General features: G+C 41.3%; 2 protein-coding genes across 5 annotated transcripts in view; one reads left to right on the top strand and one right to left on the bottom strand.

Annotated features, from left to right (window-relative positions):
* Window positions 1-2251: 2251 nt before the first annotated feature.
* LOC133417991 (somatostatin receptor type 5) lies at window positions 2252-3814 on the bottom strand. Its single transcript, XM_061706287.1, has one exon. It carries the CDS (start codon window positions 3506-3508, stop codon window positions 2510-2512), a length of 999 nt encoding a protein of 332 aa, XP_061562271.1. The 5' UTR covers window positions 3509-3814; the 3' UTR covers window positions 2252-2509.
* An 8150-nt stretch (window positions 3815-11964) lies between these two features.
* Window positions 11965-16855, top strand: part of LOC133417689 (zinc transporter ZIP11-like) — an 84709-nt gene continuing 79818 nt past the window's right edge. For 3 of the 4 annotated variants that reach the window (XM_061705681.1, XM_061705679.1, XM_061705682.1), the window contains exons 1-3: window positions 11965-12009; window positions 13235-13352; window positions 15592-15630. In XM_061705681.1, the coding sequence (XP_061561665.1) occupies window positions 13245-13352; window positions 15592-15630 (147 nt within the window). In that variant the 5' untranslated portion in view covers window positions 11965-12009; window positions 13235-13244. Of the gene's footprint in view, window positions 12010-12029; window positions 12079-13234; window positions 13353-15591; window positions 15631-16855 lie in introns of those variants that run through there. The other variant, XM_061705680.1, reaches the window with a different exon arrangement.

Below are 16855 nucleotides of genomic sequence, written 5' to 3'. Positions count from 1 at the left end.
AAAAAAAAGTCTGCCATCATGCATGAATCCACAAGAGGTTATTGTCATAGAAGAAAGCTTCTGAAAAGAAGCTTTGACATGATATACTGTAAACTTTCAAATGCATACTATCAGTGAACTTCCTGTTGGCGCACTGTAAGACTTTGAGATGTGGAAGAAAGGGTTCTTAGTAGTTTTAAAGAATACGCGTCTTTAAACAAGTGGGTCTCTACGGAAGCGTATTGCATTCACTTGGTTAAAAAAAAAAACTCCTGTTTTTTCTGAGTAATTTTTTGGAGGGCTTTGTTTTTTGAAATATTTTTTTCTGTTTTTCCGAGTATATTTTACTGTTTTCCTGAGTGTTTTTTTCCCGTTTTTCTGACTAATTATTTTTCTCAGATCTCCTGTCTAATCCCCCCCCCCCTGTTTTTCTGACTATTTTTTTCTGTTTTTAATATTTTTTCCTAATGACTAATAACAATACCATCTATGTGACTCGAAGACAGGAGTATCTCCAAGTGTCATCAAACCCATATCAAAATAAAACTTGATCAAACTAAATAAGCCGGTCATGTTGCTTACTACGTAGTCCTCAAAGAGTCACTTGCAGTTCGCAGGTTCTCGCGTCAGTTTGATGTGTCCCGATAACTCAGGAAAAAAAATTACTTGGAAAAACAGGTGGAAAAAAATGAGACAGAAAAACAGGGGGGGGGGTGGGGGTGGGGGGGGGAATTACTCAGAAAAACAAATTAAAAAACAGGCGGAAAAAATTACTCAGAAAAACAGAAACAAATATTCCAAAAACCAAAGCCCTCAAAAAATTACTCAGTAAAAGGATTTTTTTTTATTTATTATTATTATTTTTTAATCCAAGTGAATGCAATACGCAAATGCAATTCCGTAGGTATCAGCTCGCAGAATTTACGGAACACAGAGTGTCTCGAGGGTAAGTACAAGAGCAGACGGTGATGAAGACCCTCAGCTTGCTTCTTCATACTGTAATGATGACTGTAAACTGCGAAACCCACGCATATTTACCTTTTAAGAGCAGAGTCCATCATTCTCAACTAGTAATAGAAGAAGCTCTCAAATGGTGTAACCAAAACCTAGCGAGAGAAAGGTGTCAGCATGACCTCCCACCAAATATGTGTACTGCAGTTTATCATTATTATTTACTTTTTTAAAAGATTTCATAGAACTCAATAGCACCATTTGCATGAACTATGTGGAGGGTTCTCTTCCTGCTAAAGATGTGGTTATATAATTGGGTAAGCCATGAATATTAATGACAACATTCAGGCACATGATGGAGGTAGCTTAAGGTTTTGCCTTAAGCTAGTGGACATGAGTCAAATAAATGTGTCAGAGGAAAATGAAATCTCGCTTGACTCCATTTCGAAATGCAACTAATTAAACTTGAATCCTCCCATTCATTTTCTGTCATGCTTATTTGTATTGAAAATAGTAAAAGGGGTCTTACGCCATCAGTTTTAAACTGAGTCATTTACATGATGTACCAATGTGTATGAATTGATTGCAGTACTAAAGTAGAATAATTGTGCTCAAAGTAAGTACTGCCTGTGTACAGAAAACAATCATAATGATGCTTTGCAAAGAATATTTAGAAACACAACCACAGGATAAAGAAAATCAACTATGCAAACTATGCGATGAGTTATTGAGAATATAAATTCCCACATATTTATTTACATCTTAATAAAACTCACATTTCATCCGATAACAATAGCAAACATTCAAACATCCATTTTATCGTTCAAAATAGTACAGATTGTCACTCACGTACATTTTTTTTTCTCTCAAATATAATTAAAAAACGTGCGGGGAGATAAACAAAAGTGTTTTTAAGCAAAATGTCACAATGAGACCAAGTTCCGAGTTTACAAGTGCATAAATGTATTCTGACAATAAGTTAGAATCTGGAGTTCACCTTTCTTATCCTTGTGCTGCTTTAGCCTAGAGCAACTGAGTCACATTCATCTGTTTACACACCAACTGTCAACAAAAGTTGCAGTAAGCAGAGTGGGGTGCCCCTAGTGGATGGAATTATGAGAAGAATTTTTATATAGCAGATTATACAACGAGCTGGAGTCCAACAGAGCTCAAAATGGGATTATACAGATAAAGTGTTATAAATTCCTCAAAGTCAAATAGGAACATGATTTGTGTATATTTTTTTAACTATTCGTTAAATGACTCCTCAGCTATATTTAAAGAGCACTTAAAAAAAAAAAACTGCAGCGGAAACAAAGTGCTGTACATGAATTAAAATCTAATGTAAAACAAACATTAATTAAACCTACATCCTGCAGATTAATTTGCTGCTTGAGACAACCTCTAAAATCCCCAAATCTCTGTTGACATAATAAACGCGAGCAGATGAGATTGCATGCGAATAAAATAAACAATGCGCATCTTCATTCTTGGAGGCAAATCTAAATGTGTTTACTTCTTCCCAAATGTGTGTACAATTGTGCAATACAAGAAATGAAATAGTTTTGACATTGTCTCTCTATGCTAGAATGGTGACATCCTGCACTCCTGTGACATTTAGGTCATATCGCTCGGTGGTGCATTGCATGCTGGGAGAAGACTTAGCGGCTGAGCACAGGAGGACCCGGAAGTGCCTCCTGAAGGTGCCCGAGAAGCAGGTGTAGAGGATGGGGTTGGCGCAGCTCCACGAGTACGACAGCAAGACCAAGAACTCAAAGACCCGGGCAAAAGTAAGGTTGCTTTGATAGGTGGAGCAAAAGTTGACGGTATAAAACGGCAGCCAGCACATACCGAACACAACCACCACGGCGACCACCATTTTGGTGACCTGACGCTCCGGCCGGTGGTTCTCAAGGTCGGACACGGTAGCCTGGAGTCGCTGCGACCTCAGGGTGAGCAGCAAAGCCGTGTACGATGCCGTCATGATGGTGAACGGCAACGCAAAGCCCAAGATGAAGGTGTAAGACAGGACGCCCAGCCACCACATGTTGGAAACGAGATCCGGAATGCACAGGCCTCGGTCCGCGGAGAAGTGAAGCGCCATGGGGAGGATGGTGACGAGGGAGAAAAGCCACAGGAAGGCCGAAACGATCTTGGCGCAGCGCGGCGTCCTCCAGGAGGCGAACCTCAGCGGGTCGGCAAGCGCCATGTAGCGGTCGACGCTCATCGCCGTCAGACAGAAGACGCTGGTGAACTGGTTGATGCCGTCCAGCACCATGACCGCTTTACACGCCGCGCTGCCAAACAACCAGCGGCTCAGAACGTTCTGGCTCGCGATGAACGGGAGCCCGACCATGAAGAGGCCGTCGGCTAGCGCCAGGTTAAAGATGTACACCGTGGTGGCCGATGACATTTTGTCCAGTTTCAAAATGGCGACTATGACCAGCGAGTTCCCAGCGAGTCCCACGATGCACACCGCAAGGTAAAGAATTGCCATGAGGACACGGGAACCATCAATATGGTCCTCGAGGTCAAAGTGTTCATCCACGTAAGTCCAGTTGTCTATACCCACTTCCATTCTGCATGAAATGAAAACTAAATCGCAGGCAGTTCTCCCGTTTAACTTTCTCTCACCTCTCGAGATAAAAAGTACTCAGATGGAAGGACCCAAAGAAAAAAAACGAAACGTCAAACTCAGGCTTTGGCTACTCTCTAACATCCCCTCATCCCCTCAAACCTTTGATTTGTTCAAAAGAAGACGTGTCAAAGTATAGTCCTTTGCTCCTCTGCGACACGCATGGGCCTTTGCATGAACACCCTTCAAATGAACAGGACGGATGCTCGAGTGGCCGCTCTTTCTCCCTTGGAGCCCTTTTTATATATCTTCCCCCCATGGTGTGTGACGAGCGCTGCTGTGTGCTTGTGCGTGCCTGGAACTCGTCCACCCCCTTGTTCATCAGTCTCCAGAGACTGTGATAAAGTCCAGCTTCGCTAAAGCCCCTCCTGAGTACCCCACCCCACCCCCACCCCCCCAGGTTCTCTGCTGTAATGCTTGTTTCCAAGGTAAACCCCATCTGCTCCCATACTCTTGTTTTCATAACTTTCCCCCCCCCCCTTGTCCTCCCTCTGCTTCTGTTTACTTCACACACACCCTCCCTTCTATCTATTATGCCTCCACGCACTCCACCCCTTAAGCTCATAGTTGACACTGGGGGTCACCACATACACAGATACCATCACTCGCTCACTTGAGTAAATCCCCACAAAGGAAAGAAGTGTCTCACATCTGTTTTCTCAGGACTTTTGCTGTTGAGACATTTGACATGGGATGCTGTTTTCTTGCATCTTTGACCGCCCCATTTTGTTTTGCTTTGGGATGTTATAAAACAAGAAGATATAAGCAGCGAGGAAAAGGATGGAGCAATCAGGGGAAGCAAGGGCTAAGGGGGCGGTGGTTAAGATTAAAGACCATGGATGAGCGATGAGCTCCATCCTGTTGCCACTCTGACACGCATAGCTGGAATACCCCCAGAAATCCTCTGGAGTGTCCGGCCGCCTAAAATCCACAAAATAACCAAGCCAGCCAATTATTTCCCACACTGTCAGTGTTTATCCAGAATATGATGTGATTCCAAAGACACTTAACACTTCTCTCCACTGTCTTGGGGCTCATTCATCAGAAGATTTATGGAGACATACACTATTTCCAATCTGGCAACAAGTTCCAGTTAACGGAGGAAAAAAATGCTTTTGTAGTTGAAGCTGATTAGGCTGTGGCTCTTCTGCCAACACTTCATACGACGTGGCCCACCTCTACATCCTCTATTAATCATTCCACAAAACACCGTGGAGGTGCTTCATATTTCATGGGCAATATTTCACTTTGGTGTCATTCTGGCATTCATCTCCTAACGCTTTTAGAGGAGTCCGCAGCGAAGGAACACGCCAGCAAACATTGAGATTAAAGTCTGTTTTATTAATCAAAGGCGAAAATGTTGCCTTGTACTGTCACCGACTCTCTTTCTATACATGACACATTTTGCAAATCATGGCTTATTAGAAAAACATTTTCAGAAAAAAAAGAGGGTTTTCCAATTATTTGGGGAATTTTTGAAATAATTAAAAGCGCACACTTTTCCTCCAAATCTAATCTGGTTTGAGTGTGAATAAAGGGGGTCCTCGGTTTACAAGAGTGCAAGGTCAGGGTTACGCACGGCTCACAGTGAACGAGATTTTGCAGTGACGTAAAAATACTTCATCACCCAGAACAAGAATGTGCACTGAGACACCGCCATACTGTTTTTCATTGGATTATTTTATATTCATGTCCCAGAAGAATTCTCCATGCATAGTTAGAAATAGATAGAAATAATAACTTTACTACTGTGTAAAAGATTACAGATGGTGGCGTGTTCTGACTTACATAATTTTGGGTTATGTCACCGCCGCAGGAATTTATGGACGAGAACCCCGGGTAGTGCTGTTGTGCTCAAGACCGTACGATCCGAAACCAAGACTTGCCCGAGACCAGAACTCACTAGGACCAAGACAAGACCAAGACTTTTGAGAGACCATACCGAGTCAAGACCAAAACCGTGACAAGCCGAGACCGAGACAAGACCAAGATTATAAAAATCAATGTGAAAAACCTTAACAAGGTTTAACAGTTAAAGAGCTTTCTCTCTTTAGTTTATATATATCATTTTAGTTTTCTTTTACAACCCAATTCCAATGAAGTTGGGACGTTGTGTTAAACGTAAATAAAAACAGAATACAATGATTAGCAAATCATGTTCATCCATATATCCATCCATCCATTTTCTGAGCCGCTTCTCCTCACAAGGGTCGCGGGCGTGCTGGAGCCTATCCCAGCTAACATCGGCCAGGAGGGGGGGTACACCCTGAACTGGTTGCCAGCCAATCGCAGGGCACATAAAAACAAACAACCATTTGCACTCACAGTCACACCTACGGGCAATTTAGAGTCGTCAATTAACCTACCATGCACGTTTTGGGGATGTGGGAGGAAACCGGAGTGCTCGGAGAAAACCCACGCAGGCACGGGGAGAGCATGCAAACTCCACACAGGCGGGGCTGGGGATTGAACCCGGGCCCTCAGAACTGTGAGGCAGACGCTCTAACCAGTCGTCCACCGTGCCGCCCAAATCATGTTCAACCTATATTTAATTAAATACACTACAAAGACAAGATATTTAATGTTCAAACTGATAAACGTTATTGTTTTTAGCAAATCATCATTAACTTGGAATTTTATGGCTGCAACGCGTTCCAAAAAAGCTGGGAAGTTGAAGAATGCTCATCAAACACCTGTTTGGAACATCCCACAGGTGAACACGCTAATTGGGAATAGGTGGGTGCCATGATTGGGTATAAAAGGAGCTTCTCTGAATTGCTCAGTCATTCACAAGCAAAGATGGGGCGAGGTTCAGCTCTTTGTGAACAAGTGCATGAAAAAATAGTCGAACAGTTTAAGGACAATGTTCCTCAACGTACAATTTCAAGGAATTTAGGGATTTCATCATCTACGGTCATTGGAATTGGGGTTGTAAATACATTTGACAGCCAAAAACAGTGTTTGCAACACTTTCAAAGCACAACATACAAACATTTTAAATCTTTATTTTTTTCACTAAATTCTTGCAAAAAAAACAAAAAACAAAAAAAAAACATCTTTGTGTGTATGTTAGAATGAACATTTAAAGAAGAGCTTTGTTGTATTTAACTAACATAATACAATGCAGGCTTTTGGGACCTAAACGTGCATGGTGAGGTGTCTTACGGTACAAAGAGCGAAATGTATTTTTATTTTTTGTTTAGTTATTTAATTTAGTTAATTTGTCATAATATTCATTTCAGAAAGACAATTAGATTCACTGGTGTTGATTACTGTTAACGTTAGCTCACCTGTATTTGTTTTCTTTCAAGATACCGGCTGAAGTTGGATGTTGTTCCCGTCATTTCTTGCAAAATCTGCACACCGCAGAGTGTTTTCCTTTGCATGGTGTTTTACATATGAAGTCTTTGTGGTTGAGGAAGCCAAATTTAATTACTGCTGAGTTAGCAGACATGTCTTTCACAGGGCTCTCCTCGCTCAGTTTTGTACTCAGCCTACGTCTCGTACTTTTTTCTGTGTCTGTGTGTTGGCCTGTGTACCTCAGTCACAACACCGCAAAAGTTGCAGTCATTACGGGGCTAGAGGGGGGTTAATAAAACATGAATTGATGGTATTAGTTGTTTTATCAAGTGTTTCTCCTTATTATCACATTAATGAAGTTGAAGGATAGCAGAGAAGCGCCGGTCTCGACGGAACATCCCGAGTCTGGCCATTCCGAGACTGCGACAAGACCAGGACTTCTCAGAGATGAGTACCAGACAAGACGAAGACCTTCAAAATGTGGTCTCGAGACCAGTCTCAAGATCAAGACCTCAAGTTTCAAGTGTTACAACACTACACAGTGTATTAGTTTCCATTGACCAAAAACATAAATATTGGGTGTAATGAGTATATTCACATTGCCCCTCAAAGCCGTATTTTTCCTCATGGCACGGTTCTGTGTGAAGGTTATTGAAGTTGAAGGCTCAACTGAAGTCGGTAAACTAAAGGAAAATTGAGAGCGTTAAGACCCGAGATTCACTTTTCTGCCTCGAAAAGCTTTTGTTGTTTTATACGTCACGGCCGATGCTGGCGCTGACGATGCCACGCATCTCATTCTCTAGTTTGCGGGGAATCTGCGCCACTGTGTGATCTCGCACAAAGACTCAGCCATGTTGCGCTTCGCTGGGCTCTATGTGACAGACGACAGGCGAATAAAAGCGTGGGGCTTGATTAACCCTCCGACACGCCCAATCCCACCCTCTCATAGGACTCCAACTGGAACTCATCAACATCCTCCTCCTCCTCAAAATCAAACTTGTATTCATCTGTCGTGTCAATTATTTGGTTTGTTGGCTAATGTGCAAAAAAATACACCGATTGCCATTCAACAAAAACAATGATTTCAATGTGTGTTCTTTTTTTTTTTTTGCAATATTACGACCCTATTCAATAATATGTGTTAAAAGAGCTTTTCAAACAGTTTCTCAATAGCTGGATGTAGTCAGTAAATGAAATTAAAGGTTATGCTAAATACAATCTTCTCAAACTTGATTGGCCTTCTCCTTGTCTAATCCTCAAGGGAGTCAAGCGAGATTTCATTTTCCATCCAGCCATCCATTTTCTGAGCCGCTTCTCCTCACTAGGGTCGCGGGGTGCTGGAGCCTATCCCAGCTGACTTCGGGCGAAAGGCGGACTACACCCTGAACTGGTTGCCAGCCAATCGCAGGGCACATAGAAACAAACAACCATTCGCACTAACAGTCATGCCTATGGGCAATTTAGAGTTTCCAATTAATTCATGTTTTTGGGATGTGGGAGGAAACCGGAGTGCCCGGAGAAAACCCACGCAGGCACGGGGAGAACATGCAAACTCCACACAGGCGGGGCCGGGGATTGAACCCGGGTCCTCAGAACTGTGAGGCTGACGCTCTAACCAGTCGCCCACCGTGCCGCCTCAACTCAGGTCATCATGTGTAATTTGCTTGGTCTCCCCATGCTTGCATGGGTTCTCATCCTTTTCCCGCATTCCAAGAGCATGCATGTTAGGTTTAGGTTAACTTAAGCCTCCAAACTGTCCGAAGGTGAGTATTGTACGACTGTATTTTGTCTGTGTGCCCTGAGATTGATTGCTGACCAGTCCAGGGTGTACCCTGCCTCTTTCCCAAAATCATCAAGTCATCATAGATAGATAGATGCATGGATACGATAATAATCCTGTTGGGGGGGAAATATATGGTGTATTATCACTAAATGTGTGAAATAAATGTGAAAGAAGGGTAAGAAAAAATGATACGATAATCAGTTCAGTTGGACACAATATCTGTAACAATTGCACAAATGGTACATTTAATTGTACATACTCAGAGGACAAGTTAGAGGTCATCAAACTGAAGAAGATTCATCTGTGAAAATTGTCAATTCATCCTGCATTTGTTAAAAGATTTGCATCACCACCAACAAAAATGAGCGAAAAAGAAATAAAAATAACTTTGTTTCACATCATCTCAATTTTCGCCCCCCTAACCTAACGTACCCTTCGTACCGTCTAATTAATTCCTGATTTGTTTGTTGAGGGAAACATGTGCCCAGAAAGACAATTTGCCGCCAACATTTAAAAAATTCAATAGTGTTCATTTTTCCTTTGTGATGTTCGTATTTACTCTCTACATATCTTGAAGTGTGAGGAGGTCATAGAAATAAAACATGTAGAATGTTTTCATTTTGTGTATTTACTCTCCCAGCTGACTTTTGGCAAGAGGCAGGGTAGACCCTGGACTGGACGCCAGACAATTACAGGGTGCATAAAGAGTCACATTCACACCTTTTGTAAAATGTTGTGTCTTCAAATAACCTAACATGCATATTTTTGGAATACGGGAGAAAGCCGCAGGACTCAGAGAAAACCCACACAAGCACAGGGAGTACATGCAAACAGGAAGTTGGACCCAAACCCCGAATCTCCGCAATGTAGGACAGATGCGCTAAACACCCTGTTTCAAGACAGAATTAGCTTGTTATAAGCAATGGAAACACTGGGTAACCAGAAAGGCCAAATATAATCCATTCCAGGACACTGATTGACCTTCGTTCAATGAAAAAAAAAGAAGTTGGATGAGGTGTTAGGTGAATCTCTTTACACAGCTTCCCTTGAGGTGTGCATTCTGCTCTTATCGCTGATGTGGACTTATTGTTGCTTTACCCACATTGCACGGAGCAGCCAGGAGAAAAATCACTTCAGTATGTTGCGATGTGTCCCAGTCCGATAATTGCCATACTATTTTTCCTCTCTGTCAGCACTGATGCCCTTTTGTGGTTGCCTGTTAATCGCTGAGATCCTCGCTAAAATAAAGTCTGACATGATGCGCAATCTTGCTCACCACGTGATGGTGATTAGACCCAATTTTGTTCAAAAAATTCACTCATGTTTTTGGCTAGTTTCCAAATCATACAACCTAAGAGGTGGAGTGGGATGGGCACAGTGCTCAGGGGGCCCTCTCAACAAAGAGGGGAACCATGCTCAAAAATGAAATACAGATCAATAATTCTAGTGATGAAAATGCTTCACTCCATTAACAAAATGTAGCACATACAACTAAATATAGCACCAACAAAAATGTACGAGTTTCATGACATTGTACAAAACTATTTCGAAGAACAATTGTATTCCATTGAATTAACCATACAAACAAAAATTGTAATGAAAATCTCATTAGCAGAAAATATGGCACAGCAAAAGAAAACAATACTCGTCGGTAAAGTTCTGTTTAAAAAAAAAAAAAAAAAAACCTAACTACCTTTCCCAAAATAATGCATGATTATGCTACTAGCCCTCAATTGGCTGGCGACCAGTTCAGGGTGTACCCTGCCTCTCGCCTGAAGATAGGCTGAGATAGGCTCCAGCATGCCTGCGACCCTAGTGAGGATAAGCAGTATAGAAAATGGATAGATGGATATGCTACTACAATCCTCAGATAGGCACCACCCGGTGGAATAAATAGGGGGTGTGAAAACGTAAATAATAAAAGGAGCAAAGGGGCACATGAAAGGAAGATCAAAAAGTGGGGGGCCATGTGCCCACAGTGCCACCCTGGATCCTCTGCCTCTGCCTAGTGGGCATTCAAATTTTGAGGTTCCACTTCAAGTCATCATCTGTATTTCATTATTTGGCGAATCAAGCAGTTCAAGACTGGGTGGTCCTGGTAATTCAGTCTTTCCGCCAAGGTTAGTGTTGGCCATAAAAGCCATATAAAAGGAACACACATTTAAAATGACTAATGCTGCAGGTGGAAAAACAAACAAACAACTGACTGGAGTCAAAACAAACTGTACTAGTTTTAAAACCTTTTATTGGTCCCCCCAGAGGGAAATTGAATTTTAATGGTAGATTCCTGGCGATCTCAAAGGAGACCATTCAAAATGCTGTAGTGAGTGGTTTTGATGTTACATTAGCATAAAGCAGCAGGCATCTCAAACATCAATGCTAAACACATTTTTTGATGTCAGCTCCTGAAATATTTAGGGCCGCTTTCTTGATAGGCCGTTTTGCATAGTTGGTCCGAAATCCACCGAGCACAGACGTCCACTGAGATAATCATGTTAAGATCGATGCAAAAGGTAAGACCTCACACGTGGACAGCGGTGCTGCGCTCGCTCCCACGCAAGATTCATTTCACTGTTGACACATTTTTAAAGCAATTTTATTACCACATTTTTGGGAAAGTCTGTGACTAAACCATCAGTCTGAGCCACAGCAACAGAGAAATTGATTGGAATTAAAAGAAAATAGATAAATCTGCAAAAATTTCAACGATTCCCTTTTTTTCTGTCAATATGGGGTGCTGTGTGTACATTAATGAGGGAAAAAATGAACTTAAATTATTTTAGCAAATGGTTACAATAACAAAAAGTGAAACATTTAAGGAGGTCTGAATACTTTCCGTACCCACTGTATTTGAAGTGCAATTCACTAAATGAAAAACCCATGATTAGAAATTTATTTTTTTTGAATACTTTGAATAGCCACATGTGAACTTCTCTCTTTGCTCCCTCTCTCTGTGTGTCCTAAAAGGAAAAATGCCAGTAATGTTAATTGACTGCCACTCAGTAAGCTATTCAGTACCACCTTGGCTTTAATATTATCATATTATCACTTCTCTCACTCCATTTCAAACAGGACAGTGGTACTGTCTGACCACCTGAAACGTTTACTAGCTAGAAAAAAACGTCAACTAAGGCCTGGTACACACATAAGGATTTTTCAAATCTTAAAAGACTTTTCTTTTATTTACTACAGTGTGGCGTGTCGTGTCTTTAAAAGTTGGGCGTGGTCTTTGGCCTTCCGTCACAGGCCTTTGGCGAATCAAGTGCAATAGAGGGCGGGGCTATCTTGTCATGGACACGTGTACCGGGAAGGAGGAAGTAAATTCTGCCAAGGGATAAGAAGTAAAATCGGAAGCTAGTAGGTGAGCTGTGTGCCTTTAAAGACAAAACTCACAATGATGTACATTTAGAGCTATAGCATGCGTTTTGGAGTAAGTGCCCATTGCCAGTAGTACGAGGAAGCCGATTTTTGACCGTATATAGTTATGATGTATAAAATATAACTTATTAGCTGTTATTGATGTTTACTTTACATTTGCCTACAAAGAATACATTACTTACAGTGTACCGTGTGCTATACTTGTGCATTAGCGACAGACTACATTACTGAAGCACACTGAATAGAGGATATTGTTTACCTTGCAAGAGTAGAAGTATGAATGAAAACGAGGCGTTGTTAAAAAACTTAAAGAAAATGGCACATGCAAATGGTAGCTTACGGTTTATGCTACACTTTATTTAGGCTAGTCTTGTCATGGTCAGCTGTCCCTTGATGCTGAAGCTCATTGTAATATACCTGTAGCAGCATGAGATATATTTAGTATGCATCAGGCAAATTTGTGGATTTATTTTCAATAAGTCAGAAAGAGAAGGATTTTACCTCAGAAAAAACATCTTTTAGGCTAACTATAGCAACTAACCTGCAGATAACACACTAATATAACATTTACTTTGATTTATGGGTGGACATGGTCTTCTGTCAAAAATTTAATTTCATTTAATTGATACAACCGACAACGGTAAAAACTCTCAAACTAGTTTTGATGTTATTGTTGATTCAGTAATCTCAATTTGATGTTCACTTGTTCACTTGTGAGAGTCATTGTTGTAATCAGCACTAAATGAGTACAATTCAGTAGCTATTAAAATAAATTGGTATTTAGAGTATTCTCTTGAATCATTTGGATATCGGAGACTCCAATATCTGCTGATTGAAAAGCCATTATCCAATTGTAACTGGTTTGCCCATGGAAATGCAATTAAAAAAGAGAGCCAATAATATTGTAATCCACAGCAAACAGGGTTCAGCCGCCTTTTAGTTCTGCTCTATGCAGAAACAAACCGGACAAGTCACACCAAGCCTTAAAGTTATGTTGATTTAAGGTCAGGCCAACATCTTCGCAGTGTTTCGCATTAGGTATTTGTTCTCTGTGGGTACCAGTGATATAGTGTTGAGGTCTTAAAACTTTTGTTATCTTTAATTGAGTGATCATGCTTGAAGCATCTTGTCGGTAGAGATTTTCATTTTTTTCCTTAAAAATGGGCACATATCTTTAGTGTGGTGTTTTGTTTTTTCTGTGTGTCCAGGTGTGGCACGATGATAGAAGGCTACTCCCCTGTAGCCCAGGCCCTGCTGGGGACTCTGTTTACCTGGGGTCTGACTGCTGCTGGGGCCGCCATGGTGTTCATTTTCTCTGGTCGACAGGTGGGTACAGTATTATTATCTGGCTCTCGCGATTTTATGTGCACGCCTTAACTTTTAAGTAAAGCAGGGTCCACGTGTAAAAATAATAAAATGCGAGCGACCCTACACATAAAAATCTAAAAATTGGCAAGTGTGTGCGTACTGTTCTTATAGTGCATAGTGTGCTGAAGCTGAGCAACACAACACCTAAAAATATCGCTAGATACAAAATTGCAAGTCTCCTCCCCCAACCTCGATACCTATCATAGTACCAAGGCTGACCTGTGAGGGGCAGCATGTTGCCGTAGGGTAGGGGTGTCAAACTCAAATTCACAGTGGGCCAAAAATGAAAAATTGGGACAACGCTGCGGGCCAAACTCAATATTTAATGAAAAAGCCCAGCGATGTGCATGTTTCCCTTCTCTGCAGAAATGTAGCGTTAAAGTTTATCATATGGCAACAAACTTACATTTTTCTTCAACACCGAATCTGGAATAAACAAAGTTTAACATTATGGACAAATGAGAAATCAAATTTGAGATAAAAGACATCAGTGGTATTTGTTTGTTGTTTTGTCTTTAAATAGATAACATTAATTCTTCTGTCTTTCTATCGTCTATTTATTTATCTCCAACTACCTTTCTCCAACTACCTTTCTTTTTTCAAAGGCCAACAACAAAACAACCAAAAAAAAAAAAGAATGTCCTTCAATAAAAATCCAAACAAATTATTAACAGTCCCTGCCTAGAAGTTGATAAAAGGCATTAAAAAAACATTAATTAATTTTTATTATTATAACATTAATGTTATATCCTTACAGGCACATTGCTCCGCACATGACAAACAGGTCTGTCTTTTACTTTATGAACAGATAATCTGCCTCCCACCTGACTTGGAAGTTAACTGTTATTCATCTCTCGTTTGGCCATTTTTGGGAAGGGGAAGTGTAAATTTGCCCGAGGAGACTGGTAGCATAATTGCTAGCGACTGCAACAGAAAGAGAAGGGGCGCTCGCTGGTCTAGACTGATGGGCCAACACACTAGCAAAGCATTCTGGGATTTGTAATATTAGTGACACATGTGCTATATACTGGTGGGCCAGCTCTAATACACATTTGATATGGTCTTGCGGGCCAAATATAATTACATTGCGGGCCAAATTTGGCCCCCAGGCCTGAGTTTGACATTTATGCCATAGGGTATCCAGACTGTGGAAAAAAAAAAAGGAGAAAGAATAGTTGTTGAAAAAAGAAATAGAGGATGCTAGAGGCTAACTGTTAGCTTATCTGGGAACTATATTACGGTGGCAAATGCTTCTCCTTGTCATTGCTGTTGTGGTGGGTGACTTGGAAAACGCGTGAGACAAACACTCAGCACAACCAGTTGTTCATGTATTTGTATGTGACGGCAGCGCAAGCTTTCACGTCACAGTGGCTCGCCCAAAACTTGGTGTTGACCTCAAACACATAGGGATTTGTGACTCTGAGTATTGAACACGTTTAACATTTATGATTGTTGTCCCCGACTCTTTTTGGAGCAGATCAAGAAAGGAAAATTCTGTTGTGACACTCCCCGATTACAGGATAATTACAAAGGATGATCTTTTAGAGACATCCGACAATTGGGCCTTTGCTGTCTTTGTTTGGAAAGGGTAGTTATGCAAATTAGGCCCAGTTATCGGTACAATATGTGTACACAAGGTCTTAGCCATCTTAGGCTCTGTACAAGCGCTCACTTCAGAATAGCAGCACAGTTGGCACAATTGGCCCACAGTCGATAGGTTCAGGTTTGAATCTCCTCTCAGGCCCTGCTGTGTGGAGTTTTCATGTTCTATCCATGCTTGCGTGTGTTTTCTCTGTGTATTTTCTCCCGCATTCCAAAGACATGTATGTTAGGTGAATTGAAGCCTCCAAATTGTCCATGGGTGTGATTGTGAGTGTGAATAGTTGCTTGTCTAATTGTTGCTGTGGCTGACTTGCGATCCTTCCAAGGTGTAGACCACCTCTCGCCCAAAGTTAGATAGGACAGGCTCCTACTCCCCTGTGACTGCAATGAGACCAAGTGGTAAAGAAAATGGATAGATGTAAATTCTACTTCTAATTTCTTGGCAAAAAAAGACCCACGACAATGTACATAACATTACATGAAACTCTTTTCTGACAAGGCTATTTTAAATGTATGACATATTTTACAGTTTGTATTTATACACAGTGAGCATAAATGTAACTTCTTTTTAATCCCTCTTCTCTGCCCTTTACAGAAGCACATTTTGGATGGAAGTTTAGGATTTGCAGCAGGGGTGAGTTTCTATTCTCTTTACCTGAAAGGGCAACTAAACCTGAGATGTCAAAACTTTCTGTTATATTTTAATTGTGCATCTTCTATATTAGCTGCTGTTTACTTAAATCTACAAAATATATATTAAAAGAATAATTTTAAAACATTGCACTTGCCTGCCATTTTTAGGTCTTTCACTCGTAAAAGTGTGAATTAGCAAGAATGTGACCTATGTTCCCCAATTCCTGCCCACTTTATTTACTAAGAAAACCATGCAGTTAATAAATGTTCAGCAACGGCCAGCTATTTATTACATTTTATTGCATGTACAACCCCAATTCCAATGAAGTTGGGAAGTTGTGTTAAACATAAATAAAAACAGAATACAATGATTTGCAAATCATGTTCAACCTATATTTAATTGAATACACTACAAAGACAATATATTTAATGTTCAAACTGATAAACTTTCTTGTTTTTAGCAAATAATCATTAACTTAGAATTTTATGGCTGCAACGCGTTCCAGAAAAACTGGGACAGGTGGCAAAAAAGACTGAGAAAGTTGAGGAATGCTCATCAAACATCCCACAGGTGAACAGGCTAATTGGGAACAAGTGGGTGCCATGATTGGGTATAAAAAGAGCTTCTCTGAATTGCTCAGTCATTCACAAGCAAAGATGGGGCGAGGTTCACCTCTTTGTGCATGAGAAAATAGTCGAACAGTTTAAGGACAATGTTCCTCAACGTACAATTTAAAGGAATTTAGGGATTTCATCATCTACGGTCCATAATATCATCAAAAGGTTCAGAGAATCTGGAAAAATCACTCCATGTAAGCGGCAAGGCTGAAAACCAACATTGAATGCCTGTGACCTCGTGTCCAAATCTGAGACCATGGTCCTCAGTCGGAAAAGGGTGGCGTGCCCTCTCCAGGTCGGGGATGAGATCCTGCCCCAAGTGGAGGAGTTCAAGTATCTTGGGGACTTGTTCACGAGCGAGGGAAGTATAGAACGGGCACGCGACAGGCGGATCGGTGCAGCGTCTGCAGTGATGTGGACTTTGTATCGGTCCATTGTGGTAAAGAAGGGGCCAAGGCGAAGCTCTCGATTTGCCGGTCGATATACGTTCCTACCCTCACCTATGGTCACGAGCTGTGGGTCATGACCGAAAGAACAAGATCCCGGATACAAGCGGCCGAAATGAGTTTCCTCCGCAGAGTGTCCGGGCTCTCCCTTAGAGAGAGGGT

Source organism: Phycodurus eques, chromosome 19 (genome assembly GCF_024500275.1).
Source record: "Phycodurus eques isolate BA_2022a chromosome 19, UOR_Pequ_1.1, whole genome shotgun sequence".
NCBI classification, from domain to species: domain Eukaryota; kingdom Metazoa; phylum Chordata; class Actinopteri; order Syngnathiformes; family Syngnathidae; genus Phycodurus; species Phycodurus eques.
This window is presented reverse-complemented; position numbering and strand designations above follow the sequence as displayed.